Source organism: Hippocampus guttulatus, chromosome 12 (assembly GCF_054856545.1).
Source record: "Hippocampus guttulatus isolate MCC_2025c chromosome 12, RoL_Hgut_1.0, whole genome shotgun sequence".
NCBI lineage: Eukaryota > Metazoa > Chordata > Actinopteri > Syngnathiformes > Syngnathidae > Hippocampus > Hippocampus guttulatus.
Genome location: NC_141272.1, coordinates 12,466,094 through 12,492,282, shown reverse-complemented (window position 1 = coordinate 12,492,282; position 26,189 = coordinate 12,466,094). Strand labels below are relative to the sequence as shown.

Here is a 26,189-nt window from a genome sequence, read left to right as displayed (position 1 = left end):
TTTTCAAGGTCTTGTTCCCGTGTGTTTTTGACCAAATAGCCTACAAGCAGGCGTCCCGGTGGTCCGGTGGTTAGCACGTCGACCTTACAGTGCAGAGGTCGTGGGTCCGATCCCAGTTCCGGCCTCCCTGTGTGGAGTTTTCCTGTTCTCCCCGGGCCTGCGTGGGTTTTCTCTGGGTACTTCAGTTTCCTCCCACATTCCAGAAACATGCATGGCAGGCTAATTGAATACTCTAAATTGTCCCTAAGTGTGAGTGTGAGCGCGGCTGGTTGTTCATCTCTGTGTGCCCTGCGATTGGCTAGCAACCGGTTCAGGGTGTCCCCAGCCTACTGCCCAAAGACGGCTGGGATAGGCTCCAGCATGCCCCACGACCCTTGTGAGGATGAAGCAGTTTTGAAAATGGATGGTTGGATGGGTAGCCTACAAGCAATAATCTCTGTTAAGATAAAGAATATCAGATATACAGTATCCCACAAAACAGTTTGGGTTTTATAATTCAGGTTTACCTTAAAACAAAGGTAAACTATCCATTAATCAATATGAAAGACAGCTTATTCATCCACTTCAATTAGAGCTCACTTACTAAGCACTTTTAGTCTTTGCACTGCAGTCTTTACAGCGTCCCCCCAAGGCAACTGCACAAAATTCTATCAAACAAGTGTGGCTTGAATCTCAGTCAGACGGTCATATAATATATGACAATGCAATAATGCAAACAAATCTGTGGCTTTCTCATTTCAACTTTTCATGTGTCACGAACCATGTAAGTGGATGGCACTGAACTTATCTGGACACTACATGAATGAATACATTCAACATATACGTTAAAAAAAAAAATCAGGTTTACTTACCGACCAAAATGAAGCAGAGGTTGTTTTTCTTTTTCAAATTGAACCATTTGAGATTTGAACATTCCATTATATTACGTTACAATGTTGATTTAAATGTGATTGATTGTTTTGTTCTATTTTTATGACGACGGACTGTACGCAGAAACAGTCAATAAAATTGAAAATGGCACTACTTTAAGGTGACATAAAACTGACTTTTTAAAGGCTTGTTTACAAAATAATATGTCTTTGGAGTGCCTGCCCCTCCGGCAAGTGTTCCAATTAAACAACAGTGAACTAATTTGCAACATAGAGGACCCAAACTGACTTTCTCTTCCCATGATTTGATCGACTTGGATGGACAAAGATCCAGAACCACTTTTGTTCTGAAACACACACATTCACAAAGGGTGCATCTTTTTCAATCCAAAAGGTAAGCAGAAGTGCATTGAGTTTTGTTGTATGCACATTAGCATTAGCTAACAATAAACTAACAAAAAAAACTAATAAACTAAGGCTACGTTGTTTGATTGTGGTGCTATAACTCTGTAAACGGCAGATTGAACACAAATGGCGAGTAACACGGACAATATAACAGTACCGTACCGTCATATAGTCCTCTGGGAAGAACAATTTAATATTAGTGCTGTACTGGTGAGCTGAGAGGAGTTGAGCGCTCTCAATGAACAGAATGCCCATCTGTACAATGTCCATTTGATTGATGTAGTGTAAATTCAATTATATCATTACTGAATGTTTTTATCAAATCAAATATTATTGTGTGCTATTTAAATACATTCCAACCAATTTTATGGTGGGGGAGGAGGGAGTGATGGAATGGATTAATGGTATTACCATTCATTTCAATGAGAAAAGAAATAGAAACATCAGTTAACTTTTTTTTTGTGGTGGAACCATGGAATACGCAAAATTTTCAATACTTATTTGGATTTTTTAAAACTTTTTTGTCTGCATTTATAATTGGAGTCAATTATATACATGTTTTTGCCTAGTATGTATAATTCTTGATCCTTAGGGTATCAAAAGCTGACAGCCACAGACAAACTAGGAGCCGTTTAAAATTGTGAGCGTAACATGCAGAATTTGTCTCCTTTAAATGTCTTAAATCAAAATAGTGGTACGGTTCTTCGATAACTTTGACATATTTGTAATATGTCGGCGCAGTAGCTCATTAAACGTGCATCAGTTCCATCGCAGCATGAATAGTTGATGTCGCAGGCAATTATCACTGAACCCTCAGCACCCATCGAACGTAAACTTGTGACGCTGTTCCTTGTATTGCTGCTGCCAGAAGATATGAAGCGTTTGGTAAAATGGCTGCCGAGTGTCAAGGTGACGGCGTGTCTTAACCCTGAAGTGTGGATTTGCTCCACCTCGCCTCTCGCTGTTTTGTATTCACTGCAAAGAGGAAAACATTGATTTTGGAGCGTTTGCCGTGTTATAAAATGTCCTGTATTGTAGCCAGTACAGTGTTGGCAGAAAGGCCGCGAGCACAGGGGAAGGTTATATATGACCCTCTAAAAAATATGCCACTAAAGCAATATTTGTCAGCATCAACACGGTGTTAGTTCCAGAATTTGGCGGGTCTCATATAATCATGCGGCGGGCTGGATATAGCCAACGGCCCTTGAGTTTGACAAAACAGAAACAATGACGTGCATTTTGACAAGTCTCACGAAAAGAGAAATATGTGTTGTCCGCCCCCCCCCCCCCCCGCAGTTTAAAAGAGTTCTTTGGTTCCCCTTTTCACCTTTCTGCTGTGTTGAGAAGTCCAGATAACAGATTTTGGTGAAGTATCTGTACTTCACCGTACTCCCATTTGAATCGACCCTCTCACTGCTCACACAGACAAATTCGCTGGTCCGTGTGTATCTATACAACACTCAGTGGCAAGATCCCACCCTATTTTTGCTCCCTGCTCACCATGCATACCACCACCCGCACTCTTGCTTCCAGCAGTTTTACAAATCTCTTTTCGCCGCACTACATTTGGTTGATCGTCTTTTCTCTGCCCCCAAATGACTGGAACGCCCTCCAGCAAATAAAAAAAGTCACCTCAAAAGTTTGTGGGGTATGTGCTACCTCTTATCATCTCTCCAGCAACTGTACGTATAACATTGACCTTAATCTCACCGCCAAGTGTATGCAGAGTGAAGTTTAGCCTGGGCTAGTACATTATAAAATAAATAAATCAAAAATTTTCGGTGGCTAAAACAGTCATTTAAGATGGAAAAACTTTCAAATAAATGTTTGACATTCATGGCAACACTGTTAGTACGACAAAACAAGCAAGTTGTTTTGCTCCAAAGCAGTTTCTTAAAGTTGTTGTCGGGGGGGGGGGGCAATTCAAGGGACAATTACTTCTGTAAATTCTTCTTTCTTTGTTGTGAACTGCGGGAAAGCCAATTTTCACCACAGTGAAACTTAAAATATTTTGTTGACTTGCCCGAGTTAAAATTTTCGTTTGTTGCCTCGACATTTTGAGTTCTGTTTTTGTTGTAGCTTGTTTTGTTGTATTTTTTTTTTTACAGTCATTTGGCATTCATTTATTTTTAATGGTAATGTTTCGAAGATGAGAATTAAATGACGTTAATACGTGTTTTGGGAGCATATCTTTACTGTTTGGCCTGACTATATTCTGTCATAAATATTTCTAGGGGGGGCAGTCAATTACTTGCATTTTTTCGCTATTCATGCCAGAGCTCAGTCCCTGTGCGAGCAATTAAAAAGTTAATTTTCCACAAGATGTCCCCTTAAAGAGGAGATAAAAGGACTTTGTTTTTCAGCTGATACATTCTAACTACTACTTAACGCTACTTGATCACCTCATCCGTTACGTTTGTAACTTTGGTACGTTTGCACTTAATGGCCACGTGCTGAGAGGTTAACAGTCGTGCCACCAAACTCACTCTTTGCCGGCCTTTTAGCCCGCTGGGAGAATAATGCCAGGCATTTACAAGCAAAGCACTTTGCGATTCGGGTGCTCTTTTCCAAGCACCACCGCAGCAAGGAAAGGATGTGGCCAGCAGAAAACGGCTCACAGGTTGACATCAGTAGACTCACTCACTGTTTTGTAAAGGTCAACCTATGTTCACTTTCATATCTTCCACAATTAGGATACTGTATATGTCAGAAACTGGGCTGAATGCATTTAAACCCGTTACAGCAACAATGGTTGATTAAATATGGAACCGGGCGACCCGGTGGTCGAGTGATTAGCGCGTCGACTTCACACTGCAGAAGTACCGGGTTCATTTCTGGCTCCGGCCTCCCTGTGTGGAGTTTGCATGTTCTCCCTGGGCCTGCGTGGGTTTTCTCCGGGTACTCCGGTTTCCTCCCACATTCTAAAAACATGCATGAGAAGTTAACGGAACACTCCAAATTGGGCTGGCAGCAACCCGTTCAGGGTGTCCCTTGCCTACTGCCCAGAGACAGCTGGGATAGTCTCCAGCCCCCCCCCCCCCCCCCACGACCCTTGTGAGGACAAAGCGGATCAGAAAATGGATGGATGGAAATATGGAACCTTTTGCCGAGCTCAAACTACACACTCATCAGTCACTCTACAATCGGGTCCATGGGGGGGAAAAATGGTGTCGTTCCAAACTCTCCACCATTAATAAAATATTCTGGAACTATTTCGCAACAGGGCGGCCCGGTAGTCCAGTGGTTAGCACGTCGGTTTCACAGTGCAGAGGTATCGGGTTCGATTCCAGCTCCGGCCTCCCTGTGTGGAGTTTGCATGTTCTCCCCGGGCCTGCGTGGGTTTTCTCCGGGTACTCCGGTTTCCTCCCACATTCCAAAAACATGCATGGCAGGCTGATTGGACGCTCTAAATTGTCCCTAGGTGTGAGTGTGGGCGTGGATGGTTGTTCGTCTCTGTGTGCCCTGCGATTGGCTGGCAACTGATTCAGGGTGTCCCCCGCCTACTGCCCGGAGACGGCTGGGATAGGCTCCAGCACCCCCCGCGACCCTAGTGAGGATCAAGCGGTTCGGAAAATGGATGGATGGATAGATATTTCGCAACATTTTCGAGGATAAATCATTTGCCAGCTTCAACTCCTTCTGACACATTATGGCTATCGATGTTTCAATTAAATTTGCCGAGTTGTTTTTTTTTTTTTTTTTTTTTTTTAGTTATCAAAACTCATTTATCAAGAATGTATTTGAAACAGTCTGTAAATGATAAATAAACATTGAACTCAGAAACATGTTCCACAATAAGGAGGCTAATCATTTGGTGAGCCCAATGCGCTTACCGTAGCAGTGATCTAGTTTACAATAAAGCTTGCTTATAATGTGTTTATGTGACTCAACTATTTATCATGACATTATAATCCATTCACAAAGCTTTAATAGACATCAATGCTAGTTATCACTTTCAGGGTGTGTTCATAAAATGTTTGTTTACAATGGCGTTGACATTTTAAACTATGATGAATAAAATATATCATGTTTTAACATTCATTTTTAATAAGTAGGTGTCACCAATACATTTAGTCAAACCTTTGGGCAAAATGAAATTAAATTGCCACTTTTTGGTTATTAAAATCTACAGTAAGGGCACACCATTAATGGGTTCATTGTTCATCATTTATTCCTGAACAATGGTTTGGTTAAAGCACGAATCAACTACCTACAGCTGTTTGTGTGTGGCACCTTATGAGTACTTATTCTGTCAAATGTCCACGCCGACAGCCACGATGGCACCAAAAAGAAGTGTAAGACATCATCATTTTATCACAAGTGACGACCAAACGAGCAAAGCAGCGGTGCAAGGAGGGATGACTATTTGGCAAGAAGATGGGGTCAAGCTCATCAGTCTCAATAAACATATCAACGATGAATTTTTAAAGCGCTTGTAAAGCGTTCATGAGGGATTCCTCTATTTGTTGATGGACACGGTAAAATTTATCTTCAAAACAGCTCCTTTGCCAATTTCCACACACAAAACCAAACATGAACGTGTGTGTGTGTGCGTGTGTGTATGTATGGATCATGCCTGCTGAGGCCGACAGCATGACGGAATGATGCTTGCGATGTCACTTGAAGGTGTTGATGAGTTCCATGTACTGTATAGCAGAAATACAATACATGTAATATACGGACAGGATTTCAACACACTTCACTGTATCTCCCCCTCCCCCGAGTTTTTTTTTCTCCCCGCAGGCTGACAGCTAATACGAAAAATACGCACAACCGCGGCAATTTAAGCCAGGCCACATGCGCAAGATAACTCGAACGAGACCTATATTGAGCAATGTTTATTTTTTGCTTATTCCCCTCCCTCCCCGTCTGGTTTTATGCGAGTTAAGGCAGCCATGCGGAGAAGAACAACAGATTGAGTTTGTTTGATATGAAAACAAAATGCTTAACGAGTTCATGTGCGCCATTTGTACACATTTACTCCACTAAAAAGATTGGCCTGTTGAGCCGTTACATCTCATCCCGCGGCAAATTACTGAGCACGAGCAGAAGCCGGAGTTTCATTTGAGCACTTTAATAATGACACTACAAATCATCAATACGTGCTTTTTACCACTAAGAGCGCCCACCGAGGAAAGGAGGCAACCATTAAAATGGTCTGAATGAATGTCCTTAAACCGTTTTTGAAATGTTATGCTGAGCTGTGGTACAAAAGCGTTGATTTATTATTATTTTTATTTTTTTTCAAAATAAGAATATACAGTGGTGCCTTGAGATTAGAGTTCAATTCGTTCCGTGACCGTAGTCATACTTCAACACAGTTGTACTTCATATCAGCTTTTCCTACTCGAATGAATGGAAATAGCAGTAAACCATTCCAGTCTCCCAACAAAAATGTCTATTATGTGTATTTTAACACACACATTCTGAAAAATGGAACTCTGTAATGTTGTACTTTGTCAAAGCATATAGTAATGCCAAATTTTATTCGAATATCAACAATTAAACAGTTACTGTACTGCCATCATTATTATTATTATTATTTTTTTGCTTCAATTCAATGGACATTGTGCTGCTCTTTCTGGTGTGTGCGCCTTGGCCAGCTTCAGGAAATATAATACAGGCACGAATATACATGAAATAGGCAGGCCAGATTTGCTGAATAAACTGCTCTAATATTGCCCCTCCTCTGCAGATGATAAAGAATATTTGGTGAGTACAACCACCCAAGTTTTTGCAGCAAAAAATAAATAAATTTATATATATATATATATATATATATATATATATATATATATATATATATGTTTGTGTGCCTGTATGTGTGTGTGTGTATACCACAAAGCAATGCATTTAATTATGTGTGTCTTGAAATTTCAGACACCTCTAAAATTCATCCCATCTTCATATGCCCAATTGGGAGCTGCCAAATGCCACTTGTGCTCAAATTGATACATATGGAAATCGGAATACTGTAATCTAATCTAAAGACAACCTAACATAAAGCTGTTATTAACTGTCCAGGAAGCCGTGGTGGAATTATGTACTGTACTTCGGTATCCTGTTGATTAAAAAAAAAAAAAAAACGATCTAACAAGTGACGATATTTCAGCCACTTGAGGATTTGGGAATGCTCCTCTGAAAAACAACGCTAACCACCAAGCAGATCGCACTTCTGTTGATTATATGTGTTTTGATCAGTAGCCAAATTTCTGAGCAGCCAGAAATGAATCGGATTGGTCGTGTACTTTGAGCTTCAGCAGGGAAATAACAGTTAGTCCTTTAGACGGTTGGCTCCACATTGACTCCTAATTGACAGCAGTGACCTCAATGCCACTCAAATGACCCTCTCACTTACAAGTATTGCGTGTCATAAGGTGAGAAAGAATGTAACATTGCCTGCTTGCTAAGGACATGCGTTGATCCAGCCTGTGGTGGAGCACTCATCGCTCACTCAGCAGATCAGCCAAAGCCTCCCAGCATTTGTGACCGCGACGGAGGTTTCACATCCTCATTTAACATCCGCTTTAGTTACAGAGTGAGTTGACTCCCCTTTTCCATAAATATGCAATCTTTCTTGATGATTTCTATTTTGCGCTGATTCAGAATCTGCCTTTTTTTTTCTCTCGCACATCAAAGTTTTATTATAAAATACTAAAAAAATATATAACATGTAAAAAAAAACTAAAAACCAATCAATTCAAATATCTCCAAAAACTTGATGTGCTCGAAAAAAATCTGCATTAAAAACAAACAAAACATTGACTGATGCATAATGCCACCTCTGATTTAAATTTGCTTTTGACCAGTGTTAATTGACCTCTAAACTTTTTCGTTACACATGTCCGACTGTTTAATATTTGCAAAATTTGCTTTTCACGAATAAGCAGCTGAAAGGCAAAATTCACAACACGTTTGAAAACATGAATTGAGCCAAAAATGTCCTGTTCACATTGCGACATCATGCGAGCGAGACGACACCTCACAATGGAGCAGCAGCGCGTCGAGAGGATTTTAAAGAGGATAATCTCAGAAGAAATTTGATCGGTGACCTTCAAATGTCACAGAGATGTTAACAGCGGGTTGCAAGAGAGACTGCAAGAGTCGCAAAAAGGCATCGAAATGGAAGACTTTGACATACTGTGGTCGATTCAAGCAGCAGGAACCTGTCAACCTCTCACCTCAGTTTGTTTTCACCAAAAAGCGGACTATTCTTTACTTTTTGTGAGTGGTTTATATCTCGCAGAGCAGTGACGTGCTGTGAGGGGAGGCAGGTGAGGCACAGCCTCTCCTGTCATCATGACACGAAAAAGAAACGAAATAATAAAACAACACAAGTATTAATATTTGTGGTAGCCATTGGCAGTTATTTACCTTGTTTCGTCATTTTAGACTTACAGTAGGTGTTTATTTTCATGTTTTTATTTGTGTTGTTTGGGCAGAAAGTGTAAACGTCACCATTGGGTGGATGTTGACGATGCTCGGATTGAGAGGTTACGTCGTTATTGCTTCACACGCAGGGATGATATGTTTTCCATATTTGGAAAGGAGCTGATTCTGATCTGAAGAGATGCCATTCCGTGTTGTTGTTGTTTTTTTCTTCGATCGACACTGCCATGATGCATATCCCAATTATGCCACTTGCGAGCAAATCTCAGAATTATGTTACTTGAACATAAATCCTGCCACTTCCTGGTTAACGTTAGGCCACAGCGGCACTACGTTTCTCCTATGTTGCATGCGATCTAATCATTGGTGGTTTTATGTGAGTGGGGCGGGATAATCGGCTCGACCATCAAACTGTAATAATCATACTGTCTGATGTGCTAACCACTAGTTGCTCATGCTGCCCTTGATTCATGATTCAGAACAGCACGTATTCTTTTTCGTGGTCATGTAAAATAATTTGCTGCTTGTTGTTAGTTTGAAAAACTATGGATCAATGCCTTTGTGCCTCAATTGGTGGGGACAGGAAGTGGGTTCAGGATTTTTTTTGCGAAACACTACAAAGTATAATATCCGTTGGGACAGTCAATCAGTCAAGTATATCTACTATACCGTACATGCATTTCTCAAGACAGTGACCCCTCTGTATTAAATGTAGAACTAAAATTGGACCAGGAATGAGAAATTGACAAAAATGTGTGAAATGATGAATTCGGCAGGATGGCGGGTAGCATGTCAGCTCACAGGTCTGAGTTTCAGGGTTCAAATCTTGGTTTGTGATGAATGTTTTCCCCAATTTGTGCATGTTTTTTATTTCCCACATTCCAAAAGCATGCATGCTGGGATCAGTGAAAATTCTAAATTGTCAATGGGTGAGAATTCTCAAATCCCCCAAATCAGCTCTGATGGGCTTTAGCTAACCCTAATGAGGATAAGCAGGAAAGAAAATCGATGGATGGATAAACAATAAACACTGTTGGCCATTAAGGAGAACTGACTACGTGATTCGTACTGTGCCCTTTGTGTGTGTGTGTGTGTGTGTGTGTGTGTGTGTGTGTGTGTGTGTGTGAAGAGACGCTGACCTTTGAGAACGACTGTCAGTTCATCTTGCAGGATGCCAAAGGTGCTGTATCTCGAGCTGGTCTCAGGGATAATGTTCTTTTTGAGCCACCCACCGCAGGCGTATTGGTAGAAGTTGTCACAAGGATCCACACTGGCGTCCATGTTCTCAATCAGGCGAGCCGCTGCATGGCAAAGAGAAAATGTGTGAATCAGTCAGTCATGAAAATGAAAAAAAAAAAAAAACAGCTAGGAATGACATCCGCTCAACACACTGGCAGCACAAACAGCGAAAAGAATTTACAAACAGCTGAAGACGCTGAAACGATTTTAATCAATAGTGTGTGTGTGCGTGTGTGTGTGTGTGTGTGTGTGTGTGTGTGTCCGGGGGTGAGAGCATAGCTAATTCAATTGGCCAGCAGCATAACAGCTAAATGCCCCTTCATCATGTTTGCTTTGAAACCTGAGCTCCACTAATTGACCCGTGTCTGCAGACATCAGAGCCCTACTGGGTTTCTATTCTATCAGCATTTCTTTCATGTATTCAAAACCCAAACCATTCAGTGATTCATAGACCAGCAGCAGAATTTTTAAATCTCTTCCGACTGGGAGTAAGTGTCAAGCCTTCATAAACCACTCAAGTAATAATTTTTCACAAGTTTTTCTTATGATAGCACAATCAACATGATTCGACCATTTTACAGCTCTTATTTTTTGGTTAAAAAAAATAACGAGAATTTGAATTCAATATTCCCGATTTTTAATCTACTTCATGTTGAGACTTGAACCACATCAAATTTGACTTCAACATAATAATCATGAATCGAATGATTCAGTTATGAAGGCTTTTCTAAACCTGATGAATGTGCATCATCCCAAAATGTGCTCCGAACGGAGAAGTAAACATTCACCTATCGACGTGAGGCACTTGAATGGATTTGAAGAGCCAGTGCTAAATAAACACCGCACAGCGGGCTAAATCCGCTTGATTTGTTTTCTTGTCTGGAACCAGTCAAAGCTTTTGCCTCTTTGTCTCTGTTTATACTACAAAATAAAAACGAGCAGGATGTTGGCAGGAGCCTTTTGCGGGCAAGACACAAAGGAGACAAGAGGAAGGAGCGACCCTCCTCATCATCAAACACGCCGCCTGCTATTTGTCTTGAGGGACAGAGCAGAAGACTCGCTGATGTGGACCACCGGCCTTTCCCTTGACCGTCTGGCACACAAACACAATGTTTCACGCTCCGCTGGTACAGTGAATAACGTACATATACACAAGTCCCCTTGAAAACAAACCACTTTTTTTTCTTTCTTTTTTTTTGCCTGTCAGAGACAAATACACGAATAAAAAACACACACATGGCTAACATCTTTTTGTTGTGGGATTCTTTGGATGTGGATTTCATTGATGTATTTAAAGATTTATTGATTTATTTTGCAAGGGAGACTCTACGGGGGCATCCGTTAAACGTTAAACACAGAACGCTAAAGATGATAAACGCAGAATTAGGCAGAAACGTTTGCACAATCAAGCAGTAGCATGTCATGTTTTTTGTCAAGATCGAGTTGTTGATTGAGGAGACATCTGCTCTGCGTTTGTGCTCCATCATTTGTGGACAGAGGAATGAGACAAACGGAAGAAGAAGCGCTTACCCGACCGAGTGCAGTCAGCTGTTGTGCAGATATCGACTGCGGGGAAACGGAACAAATCACGGTGAATATTTGCTGTCATCATGTCACAATGGGAATCGACATCCCCTCGCGAGCCACACAAACTGTGATCCCACACGCTGTCATGACCTCAAAACGTGTCTCACGCTCACACCAAGACAGCTTGTGTGCGAAGATTCTGATTTGGATCCACATTTTGAAATACATAGAAATACCTGAAATTGAACATTTCCACACTTAACAAAAACGGGACTCGTTTGGAGAACAAATTGCTACCATTTGGTAGCTCTGTAAATCAGATTTAAAAATGCAAATGTGGGTATTGTCATGATTGTGTTTGTGACCAACAGGTGGCACTGTAGGGCTCTCCCTGCAGCTGCACACCTGTTGGTCGTTATCTAATTATTGCTTTAAAAGGACTCTCAGTGTCAGATCATTGTTTGTTTGCTTGTCCTGTCATGTTTGTTTCTTTGTTGCTCTCATTTATGTTTGTCATGTTTTTGGTCATGTTTCTGTTATTGATAGTTTTTTGCTTAAGTCACGGTTTTTGTTTGCTACTTTGGATTCGATTTGTTCTTCGGACTTTGTTTTGGATTTAATTTTCTGTGTTTTATCAAGACACCTCTTCAAGTACAACCTACTCCTCCCTTCTGCCTGCTTTTTGGAGTCCACCTCACAACATGACAGGTATTCTTTGGCTTTTATTGTGGATTTTCATTTGCATTTGATCAGTGTGTATTTATTTCTTATTTTCATTTTAAAAACTTTTGGCAATGATTTACAAAAAAAAATTAAAAGTAATTGTAATATTTTTGTTAACATATTTAATATGGAATTTTTATGCATTTATTATTTTTAAGAAAATATGGTCCCATTTTATTTCCCTGTAAACAATTACTGTGAAAAAACCCATTTAATTTGATTCAATTATTCATTATTAAGATTGTTTTTTGCATGTATGTATGAGACTATGACTGTGTGCATTTTTATACTTAAAATGACCAAATTGGTGCAATTTTACTTCCTTGGAATGTATTTTTTTTTTTTTAAACTGCGTTCCTGTATTAGTGGTAGCAGTAGTGGTGGCAGGATGGTCAACTGGTTAGCATGTCCACCTCGCAGTGCAGAGGTACCAGGTTCAATTCCAGCTCCGGCCTCCCTGTGTGGAGTTTGCATGTTCTTGCCGGGCCTGCGTAGGTACTCTGGTTTCCTCCCACATTCCAAAAACATGCATGGCAGGCTGATTGAACACTCTAAATTGTCCCTAGGTGTGAGCGCGGATGGTTGTTCGTCTCTGTGGGATAGGCTCCAGCAAGCATTGTGAGGATAAGTGGATCGGAAAATGGATGGATGTATTATTTGTTAATATTTTTTATTTAATTTTTTTTTGCTATTTGATGTTTCTACTGCAGCCGATTAAATCCTTAACCATCCCGTTTTGCTGTAACTCAGCCAAACGGCATTACTCGTACATCTAGAATGTTACGCTTCTTATAATCCCAAAACTGCGAGTTACAATATGATTTAAACATCTTCTCAACATTTACAAATGATCAGTAATTCTGTAAACTCCGTCGGCATGAATTGTCCGTGTACAGCCACTTTACGCAGCGGTCCCATTGTTGGTTGCCTTTTCAGTGACTGTTGACGTCAACGTGGAACAGTATAGATGTCAATCATTAGAGTGGCACCGTTGTTTGCTTTTTATTCCACCAAGTGTGTACATTTCACATCTGGTCAGCAGTTATCGATATGGAATCTGATGGTACATAGTACAGTATATGCCTCATTGTACAGTATGTTTTGAAACTCACTTAAAAAAGTGACAAATGGCGCGACACTAATCTGAGGTAGTTTTTGTTGGTGTGCTCTGGTAAGGAAATGCCATGGAGACATGGTAATTCAAAGTCAAGTCGGACGTAATGAGACTTTTGTACTGGGAATTCCTGCATTCTGCACCGGTGCTAAAATGTTTGTTCTGTGTTTTTACAGCAGCCTCTGCTCAGCAGAACGTGTCGCTGCTCTTAAGCATGCTCCTTCAAGCATCGTGTAAAGTTTAGGTCCGTGCACACATCGTTTGGTGAAATGCTCTCAAAAAAGCCCACCACTCCTGGTGGTTTCTCATGTGAGTCCGGTTGAGGGTTTTAGAGGTGGTGGGGTGAGGGGGCACTCACCAGTCTGCTGACTAGCAAAGAGGATGACGAGGGCCACAACGATGATGAAGAGCAAGGAAACAACTGCGATCAGGGCAACCTCTAGTGGGGTCCAGCGAGGTTTTTTGGCCGATTTGGGTGTGCTGTTGTCAGTCATGGTCAGTACTTCGCCTTGTGCTGCCAATTGTATGGAATCACCTGAAAAGCACGTACACGCACCATCAACTGACTTAGACAAACGGACAGACATATGGATGGATGGATAGACGGACAGACCGACCAAACTAGCGACCGACCACCCATCCACTGAAAAACTGACCTACCCACCAACCCAGCGATATATGACACGGAAGGGGGGGTCGGAGAGCCCCCTGCTAGCAGCCTTGTTGAAAATACGTCAATTGCATATCAAAACAAGCAACAACTGATGCTATATTCATTCAGTTCGTCCATATGTAGTACATAGAATTTACGCATAGGTGGACATCGTCAGTCCGGTGAGTCCGTCACCGAGCTTCGGTCAGTATTTTAACCCGTCACCAGCCTGTCCGGCATCGAGAACGGACTGACTTCTACTAAGTCGCTTCGTGTCAGGTGCAAAATATAAAACAGTATTTCACCAATCAGCATGCTATGTGTGTGTGTGTGTGTGTGTGGACTGGGCTCACGTGGGTCAGCATGAAACACTGACACAAAAAGTGACAGACAGACAGACAAACCTTTTGCCGATCTGACGGTTTTCCCACCTCTGCATTTGCCCATGTTCGGGAACAAGCTAGCTAGCTTGATAAATAGCGATAGATAACATTTCGTTTTCATTTATTGTATTAAGCAGAACTCTAAATAACTGCTGATTTGACAATATGTTATTTTAATTCTCAAGTTATATTATTATAAGTTATATATATATATATATATATATATATATAAAGTAGGAGCTAGCTTCTGCTTGTGCCATCGATATACGGTATTTTCCGCACTAAAAGGCGCAGCTAAAAGCCTTCCATTTGCCTAAAAGCTCAGAGCGCACCTTAAAATCCAATGCACCTTGTGTATGGTCATTACTTTAATATGTCAACCCCAAAATGGCTTCTTGTTAGAGACAAGCTTACAACACAGAGTTCAAACTAAAGATTAAGATTAAGATATCCTTTATTTGTCCCACACTGGGGAAATTTACAGCCTCCAGCAGCAAGAATGTGGGTAGAAAGAAGAAAGAAGAAAAAACAAACACCGTTCAATTAAGTGCAATATAAATACAAAAGGGATAAATCGCAGTGCTATTTACAATTGTTTTTCACATCATGTAATTATTATTATTATTATTGTTGTTATTTTCATTCAGCAGCCTGACAGCAGTTGGTAGGAACGAGCGTCGGTATCTCTCCTTCTTGCAGCGCGGGTGTAACAGTCTCTGGCTGAAGGAGCTACCGAGTGCTGTCAGGGCAGGCTGGAGAGGGTGGGAGGGACTGCCCATCATAGCCTTTAGCTTAGTTAGCATCCTTCTGTTGTCCACCTCCTCCAGAGTGTCAAGGGAGCAGCCCAGGACAGAACTGGCCTTCCTGACCAGTCGCTCCAGTCTCTTTCTGTCCCGGGCTGAGATGCTGCCTGACCAGCAGAACATGCCATAATGGATGGCCGAGGCCACCACCGAGTTATAGAAAGTCTTAAGGAGCGACCCCTGAACCCCAAAAGACCTCCGTTTCCTGAGTAGGAAGAGTCGGCTCTGTCCCTTTCTAATCAGGGTGTCCGTGTTTGTAGACCAGTCCAGTTTGTTGTTCAGAAGAACTCCTAGGTACTTGTAGGAGGTCACCCTCTCTATGTCCATACCCTGGATGTTCATCGGTGCCGGTGAGGACTGTTTCCTGCAGAAATCCACAACCAACTCCTTAGTTTTCCTAGGGTTGATCTGGAGGAGATTCTGCTGGCACCAGTCCACAAAGTCCTTCGTCAGTCCCCTGTACTCCCGATCGTCCCCCTCTGTAATGAGGCCAACAATCGCAGAGTCATCGGAGAACTTCTGAAGGTGGCAGTTTGGAACGTGTCTGAAGTCCGAGGTGTAGATGATGAACAGGAATGGAGCCAGAACAGTCCCCTGCGGCGCTCCAGTGCTGCAGAGAAGCCTGTCCGACTCACAGCTCTGCAACCTCACGTACTGCGGCCGATTTGTGAGGTAGGAGTTGAACACGGAAATAGAGCAGTGGCAAGAGAGTTCAACGTTAATGAGTCAATGTTATAACTTGCTGTTGGTTAAGTGAACGACAGTATGTCGATGCTTTATTAAATAAGTTTTACTGACATCTGATCGTCGCTATATAAATCAGGGTGTAGTGTAGTGTAGCGTTCTGTTGGCATTTCCTTGAGCGTAGCTTCATCTACGGGATGCATTGTACATTGCGTCTTATAACGCGGTGTGTCCAATATATGAAAAAAATTACAAAATAGGCCATTCATTGAAGGTGCGCCTCATAATCCAGTGCGCCTTTTCGTGTGGAAAACACGGTACTGTACTGTATAGGTTGACAGATATACTTTTCATTCAGTGTGTTAAACAGAACCCTAGTCACTTGCTGTACTTGCGGCCCAAGCTATTTTAATTAACAACTCAGTTTGTTTGTTAGTAGATTCCTTCTGCCCTTGTGAGCTGGCTTGCTTGCTAGCTGGCTGGATATCTATGGCTCGATAGACATAGACGTAGTCATTTTGACAAACAAGCATTTTCTCCTCATTTGGGTATACAGTACTTGCCTGTGTGTATAATTCGGACCAGGCCTGGAAAAGAAAAAAAAAAAAGCTTTAAAAGTTGGCACGGTCCAACTTCCTGGCCACTGATGGCATAAAGAACCAAGAAAGCGGTGGGAAAACAACAGATAGTTCTGTCAATGATATGAGCCTGCCGCTCACCAAACAGCTTTGTTTTCCTCTCTGGGGCCAAAGTGAAAACTTTGAAAAGTTAATGTAACAGGCAAGAAAGTATCCCTGAAGGCAATTAATCTGTAATCCCCCAGCATGGACTCACGCAATCGCTGCATTCACACACACACACACACACACACACACACACACACACACACACACACACACACACACACACACACACACACACACACACACACACTCAGGCCTCAAAGCCATGGTGTTTTTCTTTCTCTCACATACTTTTATAAACCGTTGTCATGAGGAGCCCATGCACATGGTCGGTCTTTCCCTGTGTTGGCTGAGATGAGAGCATCACACAACCAGAGGACAAAGCCTCATGGCATTCTTTGAATGAATAGAAAGACACACGCACACACACACGCACGCATGCTCGCACGCATGCTATATTCCTAACCTTATGCATTTTAAATCATACTTTGTACTTTTGACGACACTACCAATCAGTGGAAAGCTAACATCGTTAGCCACGCAGATTATGGACCATTAATAAGGCAGGAACGTTTGGTAGGCCATCCCATGGTCATATATCAAGGATTTTTAAAAAAGACACTGCCAGGTGGCCTGTACTTTGAACAGGTCCAAAAACCTTTATATGGGTGCATCTAAAAATATGGGTACATCTATTTAGAGCCATATAGTTAAATACTTGGAAATACAATGGAAATGCAGTTTATGACAGGCAAATGAATCAAAGTTTGGTTTTTAATTATATTCTATACTATTATGTTTATTACTGTATTACATATTAAAGGGGGTTCTTGGTCTACGGTGGTCCGAACATATGAGGTTTCGAGATTCTGCACAATGAGCTACTTTGCGCAAGAAGATAGATGAAGTTACTGCCATACTTACTGACAGGGGCGGCACTACGTGGTGGTCAAGTCACTCTTTGGCCACCTCCTGGCCACCCCACACTTCAGGAGAAAACATTGATTCCTTTGCTGTGACATTTCCGCTATTTTCAACATGGCTACCTCAATCTTAAATCCCTTGATATTCTGCCACATTTCATTTATATTATTTATTTCTTCATTTATTATTTATATTTATGTAATCATTTATATTCTATTTATATAAAGAATAAGTTTATATATGTTCTGAAAGCAGTGGCGGTGATCGACTGGTTAGAACGTCCTCCTTACAGTGCAGAGGTGCAGGCTTTGATTCCAAGCCCCGGCCTTCCTGTGTGGAGTTTGCATATTCTTCCTGTGCCTGCGTGGGTTTTCTCCTGGTACTCCGGTTTCCTCCCATATTCCAAAAACATTCACGGTGAGTTAATTGAAGACTCAAAATTGTCCCTCGGTGTGATTGTGAGCGGGGATGATTGTGCCCAAAGACAGCTGGGATAGGCTCCAGCACACCCGCGACACTCGTGAGGATAAACAGATTAGAAAACGGATGGATGCATGTTCTGAATGCAAATTAAAAGGAACTGTCTTTTGGAGTGAACATTTCAATCTTACAGTCAATGTCTACTTTTAAATCATAACAAGCAATCAACATTGTTGAGAAGTTATTAGCCAGGTTCATCATTTTTGGTCTGTCTTATTGAAATGAATACGAATGAAGATCGATGATCACCTGTTTACATGTGATGGGATATTTTGGAATTCGTTTGTCAAATGAGCACAGTAGTTTTAACCAGAGGTGGGCATTCTGTCAGTACTGACGGACGATCCGACAGTCCGTCACCGATGCCCATTTTGCTAATGAATGATGAGTGACGAATTGACAGATGGGCCATATCAAATTCGGACGGCCCAGATACAGCCCACAGATCTGAGGTCGCCCGCCCCATCAAGCCACGGGGGTTCATTTCCCACTTGAGCATGCAAGTGCACACCTGACTGGAGGCTTTTCACTCAAAGCCCGTTGTTCTTTTTTTGGCAGCGCTCACGTTGAATAAAAGAAAGACAAACACGTAAATGAATTCAAACATCCGGTGCAATCTGCCCCACCGACAAGGAGAAGGTGGAGGATGTGGCCGTCCGATGCGTTCGACTTGATTTTCTCATCAGGAAGCAAAACATACAACAGTGACAGCCAGGCCTCCCGCTGCTGCAGTGAAACTGTGTGTGTGTGTGTGTGTGTGTGTGTGTGTGTGTGTGTGTGTGTGTGTGTGTGTGTGTGTGTGTGTGTGTGTGTGTGCGTGTGCGTGTCGACCTCAGTGCGCATTGTTCCACCTCTCCATCCTGATTCATTGCGTGCCAAGAAATGAAATGCAGATGCAATGAAGTTTATACAAACAGAGAAGACCAGGCGAGGGAATGTGCAGAAAGAAAGACAAGAATGGAGGTGTACAAACCAAGTGGGATGCTGACAGGCACTAAATCATGTTTAAAGGCGACTGCCTCACACTGAGCTGAGGCATGTAGGGTATGGGTCCGGTGAGCCAATCAGAGCATGTCACTCAATGGCCATCACCAAGATTGCAAGTGTGTTTTTACATAGGAATTGTATACATTGGAGCCTCCAAAGTGGAACACAATGTAATCATCAGAGACGCTGGTCGAGTTCTAATTTCGAAAGACTTTTCGCAGATGAGCCTTCGCACCCCCCCAAAAAAAATTATACAGGTATATATATATATATATTTGTAATTCTGGTGAAAAAGCAAAGCGTGTGAGTCAACGGGTGCAGTCTGCGAATGAGGTGATCAATTAACACCCCCCCCCCAAAAAAATTATTTTCAACAGCAAGTGTATGATTACTTCTATGTATGGCATGCACGAGTGAATCTTGTAGCTTGGCATCTAGTGTTACATTCTTTCCTTTGGCACGGGGATCTCTTGGTATTCATGCCTAACTGTCAGAGAAATGAATTTTACTTTAAGAGAAGAAAAACCTCACTAGTAATATAATTGTACTCATGTACATTTTAAATTTCCGCGTAGTCCAGTTTAAAAGTTTAAACCACTAGCAAGACACTAGCGACAAACGTAATTTACCAGGCTATTCAAAAGAAGGGGTGAGAAAGAGAGTGTGAAAATGGCCATGCTGGTCTTGGACTCAGCCACGATCAGGTAAAGTTAATCCTGTTACAGAGGCACAGAGGGGGGAAACAACCAATCAATGAGGAGGGAAGCATAACAAGACATAGAGAACAGAACAGCAAACTTTACGGCAATGTATTTTTTATCACGCTGATGGTTTTATTTGAGGAGACCCCAAAGTTTCCATGCTCCCCCGTCTCTCTTTTCTATGGCAGTCTCTGCCAAAATATCCAAAACATAATCACTCCGTGTGTCTCTTGGGACCTCAGCAACCCCTTCAAAATGAAAGCCATTATTTATCAGGACACCTGAAAAACACCCACATGTCCCTACACACACACACACACACACACACACAAAACATAGTCAGTTTTACAGGCCACATCCATGCGAGCCATCAACATGTCATACACTTAATTGAGGTGTTCTAATAAGCACAGGAATGTGCCCTACTTTAACTTGAAATGTTCTGTGGGACATCTGTCCAGTTGCTGCTGGTGACTAATATGAATCACATCAACCAACAAACGTTAATGAGAACACTTCAGGAAGTTTAGTCACGTGATGTTTGTCGCATTAGCAGAGTGGAAAATATACAGTAAACCCCAAGAAAGCGATGGTTTTACTTGAGTCAAGTTACTGGCGGGATGCCACAAACAGGCAATGTTGTGGATACGTGGCCAAGAATGCGGCTTGTGACCAAAAGGGTGACCACAGTTTCAATTCGATGGAAGAGCTCCCCAACGAATGGCTCCTCCCATTTACAGATGAGATGAAAACTTTAATTCCCTCTAAAGTAAATTGTGGGTCCAAGTTTGATAATGATTTGTTGTTTACGATGATACTAATGCAGCGTGTTATACCGGAGACAAATTCCTTGTGTGTTCTACATACTTGGCCAATAAAGATGATTCTGATTCTGATTCTGATTCTGACACAACACACAGAAGAGTTGCTAACAACTACAGTGGTACCTCTACTTACGAAATTAATTGGTTCAGGAAGAAATTTCTGAACTAGAAAATGTAAGTAGAGACGTGTTTTCCGTGTAAGTGCCCTAATCCATTCCAAGACCCCACAAAATTCAAACATAAATGTTTTCTAAAGCATAAAAATGTCCTCCTCATTTTTGCCCTCTTGAGTTCATGTTCCCTCTAAAAAGTGTTTTTTACCTGCCGTTTTGTCACGAACCGATCCAAGGACGTTTACTCTTGTCGGCTTTTAACAATCCTTCGAAAATGTCCAAGGCAAACAGCTGTGAGTAGCGGCTCATACTGTATTTTTACCTTTCGTGTCTTGAAATTTCTTTCGTAACAAGAGGCAAGATTTTCCTGTTGAGACGTTTCATAACTTAAAAATTTCGTATGAAGAGACGTTCGTAAGTAGAGGTACCACTGACAAGTTCAAAAAATGAAAAATCAAGCGATTCTCTCCACTCCTCGTGCTTCCTCCTTTGTCACCACATGTGCCCACACTCAGGACAAACAACAAAGTGCCATGAAGTGGCCATCTGATCGGGAAGATGCTATTTCAGGATGTAGGCATTGCTCACTAGCTAGCCAGCTAGCTTACTGTGTTGGATAACCGCCAATGCAAACGAAGGCCTTCTTGTTCTCCCTTCTCAAGTGTGTCAGTTTTGGCACATTTCAGCCATGCCAAAAAAAAATCAGGAAAACGTAAAAGGGTGAAAAACAGTTTCCTGGATAGCTCCATAACTGAGGACTACATAGCTCTCTATATTTACACCTTTTCAGCAGTTACATTTAAAATCGTATCTAGAAACAAAACTTTGAATTCATGGAACTTTAACTGGAACGGAGTTGTATGTCACTAATCGTGTCTAAAAAAATCAATAATAATTTCACCTGCCCTGTCTGCCCCGCCCCTTTGCAGGCCTCTGTTCCTCAAGGCACCACAGTATATACCTTAACATATGCATATCAGTGATTTTAGGGGGTAGGCGAGACTATTTCTGTTTTTCGCAAATCGTGCATGGTGTACTGGAGCGTACTGCACTCCGACCCCCCTGATTTTCACGCAAATGAGGGATGTCGCCACGATTGTCCGGCAAAGGCTCCATCCCACAACAGCGCAAACGCCCCATTACACTCAATTCTGCCTGTGTAAAATCTAGGAAAATACCAACAGAAAGAAAATGCCACCCATGCATACAGTTAGACTGTGCTTTGCGCTAGGGTTTACCTCTGCACTAAAATCGGGCTCTGAAGGCCAAGAATGTTGCTGATATATTAACGTATAACTAAAATCAGAATATATACTGTATATATATATATATATATATCCATCCATCCATTTTCCGAACCGCTTGATCCTCACTAGGGTCGCGGGGGGTGCTGGAGCCTATCCCAGCCGTCTTCGGGCAGTAGGCGGGGACACCCTGAATCAGTTGCCAGCCAATCGCAGGGCACACAGAGACGAACAACCATTCACGCCCACACTCACACCTAGGGACATATATATATATATATATATATTTTTTTTTTAATTGGTCTACCTGCATCGGCACCATTCTTCAAGGCATTTCACGAGGCTAGCCTTTCTCTTTCAATTCTCAAAGTGGCCGGACCCCTCTCCAGTGACATAAACTGAAAAAAAGTGTGGAGGGAATCGTGGGGGAAAGCTCGACGTAAATACTATACCATGCCAGCCATTCCAATTTAAACTCCATACAACCCCGCTAAGTACTGTGACGTTAATTTGGGGAGAAACAAATAAATATATCAAATATGAAATTACAATATGACAAAAAGGCATTCACTTAAAATATAGTGTACTTCAATGAGTGCACCATACCATTAGTTTTGTTTTGTTTTGTTTTGTTTTTTTACCCCCAATCACACTTAGGGGGGGGGGGGGGGGGACATGTAAATGAGCTGTTGTCATACCCGACAAAATCTCATTCACACCTCCCGGGCACAGGTGTCTGACACAGTGGGAATCCATGCTGAAAGTGTAAACATGCACATACAACACACACACACACACACACACACGTGTTATGCTGTGGTCAAGGGGGGCTTTAAATAGAATGTAAAGGATAATAATAATAATAATTAATAATGCATTCTATGAATTCATTTGTCCAATCATTCTGAAGACTTGAAGCACATGGTTGTCATATTTATGAACGAAATACGATAACATCCACCACACATCATCGGAGAATAGAATTCGTCTGCCTGCTCCTGGATCAAATCCACCAAAATCACATTACACAACCTGCCCCACAATTTAGACCTGGTTTTACCTGTTCTACAGTTTCTTCTGTTCTGTCATCAAATTGTTAGGTATGGCGGGGACGCGTAATAGAATAAACACTCGGCCTGTCAGAATGTCTATTGCGAGGCATAGCATAGTCTGCCAAATTCACAAACACAGTAATCAAGACTTGCACGGCACAAAAAAAAAAGATCTGCCAGTTTTTATGCTGAGCACACGTGCCCGTCTACAAAAATAGGGCCCTACATGTTTTAATGTCACAGCACAGAAGCCCCCAAGAGTGTGCAACCCACTATTTGCGAATCTACATTGTTAGTGTCAGTGATGCCCGCTGACCATTTCTAAAAGTAATTTCCACAAGCCCCAAAAAACTTACACAAAAAAAAGTCCTTGCACCATCTGACAGAATATCTCAGTTGAAAAATGGAACTTCATACTTTAGCATTTCCACAAAAATGTAAATACCGGTAATATAGATGGAAAATATTTAAATGTGTAGTTACTATACCAGACCAAATCAGATCTTGCACATCCCCAACAGCATGCTCATCACAGTTTGGGAATCCATGCCCAGGGGGATGCCAAATGCACCATTTTCATTTTCTTGAGAACAACAACTCAGCAGCCTGCCGCCCTATGATACTTTTAATAAATCTTCACACCCCCTGACACTTTGAAAACATGCACCCCAATACAGGCACAGTTATTTTCTTCTCTAAAGTCACACTTTGGGGAAAACAAGGAAGTAATTGGGTGATGACACAATTAATCTCGGACACCCCTATCCGTACACTGCCACACCCTGGAGACAGAGTGTGTCATGACTCGAAAAGCATGTCATCAGTACAGTGGCCTGGGCCAAACCAAGAAGAACAAAAATCCACTAAAAAGTACACTATATTGTACCATTGTGGGAAAAAAAATGTTTGGGACTCTTCGCCAAGCTGCAACAGAAAAACTCTGACCCTGTATCAGGTATTGAAGCTCCACATAAAATATAGGCCGACTGGACTGCATTTTTTTAACCATAAAAACATGGTGTGATTGTCAAGGAAAAAGCAAACTGCCATTAAGAGAAGCAATGAATGATATTAAAGGAGAAAAAGAGCGATACTTAGATGCTGAGTGTGGCGAGCCGATGCGCTTTTAATCTCGCAAGCCTACATGATGGCAATGTCATGTTAATTTGGGTGGAGGAAAATTCACACTTTAAAAGTCTGATACCTCTGCCAGAGCACTGGCGCACCCCAAGAGTGTGTGTGCTGGGAATCCATGCTGTAGCTTTTAAGAGATACCTACTGCCTCGTTCGACGAGTAATTTCCACTAGAATGGCACTTCTGTGGCCCTATAAAACTTTTAATATATCTTTACGCCCCCTTACACTTTTAATCTTGTGCACCCCATGAGGGCACTGGAATGTTAATTTTATAAGAAAAAGACACTATGGGAACATTTTTTTGCCATTACATTTTTAATCTTAGGCACCCCCATCAAGGTGTCGTGCACCCCAAAGTGTGTGCACATTGCACACCAGTTTGGGAATGCTCACAGCCCTTTGTACAAGTCATTTCCACTGGAATAGCAGCCCTGCCGTTTTATAAAACTTTCAATATGCCCTGACACCTAACAGAATATCTCAGTCACACATTGAACTGTACACTAAATTTGACATTTTCACAAAACTTGAAATAATAAAGATGAAAAATATATGGAATTCAAGAAGGTCGAATTTTAACAATAAATTCATAATTAATTCTCATTCAAATGTTATCAATTATTTTAACACCACTTATCCTCATACGTATAGCAAGCCTATCACATATAGACAAACAACAATCCCACTCACATAAGGACAATTAAGATACTTTACTGAAGCCACTAAGAATGTTTTTGCTATGTGGTAGAAAGCAGAGCACTTGGAGAAAAAAAAAATCATACAAGTATATAGACAACATGTAAACTGCACCAGGAAGGCTGGACTTGCACCCCTGTGCCGGTTCTGGGGAGGGGACAATAGGGGCCAATGCCCCTGGAGCACTGATTCTGGAACCCTCTGTGCCCCCCCCCCCCCGTACGTAGATTAGAAAGTAGCGCCGGCTCGCTGACGCCAATCTCAGAATTATGAATCATCTACCGTGCCACCCGAATTTCAATTGCTTCATGCAAAAATATTTGATCACAATTAATGTTCCGATTATTGAATAGAATGAAAAATATCAAATGCACATTCACTCGTTTTCAAATGATTGTTTCTTGAAAAAACGAACTAATAATGTTATTATATGACTGTAAATGTGTTTTGATGAGCCTTTTTTTTTTGTTGGGCTAAATTAATATTAAATAAATATTAAAGATCTAATTATAATGTAAATGCTCAGTGGAATGGATTAAAGTGCAAATCGGGCTACATTTTGCCCACAGGCCACACTTTGGCCACATCCCAATTCCACAGCCAAGTGCCACTGGATCAGCAGCTCTTCCGTCCTATAAAACTTTCAATATGCCCTCGCAACCTTTGACAGAATATCTTGAAAAATAGAGCAGCGCACACTCTCTTTGAAATTTCCAGCAAGCTTGAAATCACAAAGATGAAAAGTTTGTGCATGCGCAGGGAGACTCGCTCATGCAAATCAAATAAAAGCACACATAAGTGGAGTGGTTCAAAACCACTCAGCTGGCGCACAGATGGTGACACTCCTGTTGCACGTCGTCAACTCCAGTGTGGCTTTTTGCATGAATCAACTGGTGCACACATGCCGCCTGGTGTCACACAGCGTGCACGCCAATACCCCCACGCAAGCAAAAATAATCGGCGGCGGCACAACTTACCGGACGTGTCGGGGAATTTGGCGGCGATGCTATAAACTGGCATCCCATCCGCTCCTTACACATCCATCAAATCCACTCGGGAGAAGGAGGCGCAAAGTGCAGTTTTGCTCGTCTCAGTCTGGAAATATCCACGAGGCGCAAAATCCCGCCTCTCTCCCTTTCCTTCCTTCGCACGCGCGCGCACACACACACGCGCGCGCACGCACAGGCACACGCGAATTCACGCACACCAACGCTCAAATTCTCCACTACCTTACGAGTACGTCATGCAGCCGGCCAGGAGAAAGTGGGAGCATCGCCCAATACATAGGAATGATCCATCACGCTCTTGCGCATGCGGTGCAAGTGGTCAGGTGTGAGGTGCACATGGCGCCGTGTTCCACTGTGAAGCCCCGCACCCCTCCCGAAACTGGTGAAGCGCTCCAAGGCTGGGAAGTGCGGGGGACCAGATGTATTCAGTAAAGGACGAAATGCGTACAACACTGTCCTGCAAACTCAGTCCAAATAATAGATGAAAAGAAAAGTACACGATTTCACACAGTAGGCTAGCATCGTGAATTCAGTGGTTTGCACATCTGCCGCC

The 26,189-nt window shown here is 42.0% G+C and overlaps 1 protein-coding gene across 3 annotated transcripts in view; it reads right to left on the bottom strand.

The window, feature by feature from the left end:
- The window catches only part of LOC147197445 (neprilysin-like), a 44,264-nt gene extending 18,525 nt beyond the window's left edge, over positions 1-25,739 (bottom strand). For 2 of the 3 annotated variants that reach the window (XR_015102525.1, XM_086126111.1), the window contains exons 1-4: positions 25,607-25,734; positions 13,625-13,801; positions 11,433-11,468; positions 9,803-9,964 (exon numbers count right to left, since the gene is read on the bottom strand). Coding sequence is in view for 2 of the 3 variants with exons in the window: in XM_086126111.1 (XP_085982237.1) it covers positions 9,803-9,964; positions 11,433-11,468; positions 13,625-13,801; positions 25,607-25,649 (418 nt within the window). In the remaining variant the exon portion in view is untranslated. Of the gene's footprint in view, positions 1-9,802; positions 9,965-11,432; positions 11,469-13,624; positions 13,802-25,606 lie in introns of all 3 variants that reach the window. The other variant, XM_086126112.1, reaches the window with a different exon arrangement.
- Positions 25,740-26,189: the final 450 nt, after the last annotated feature.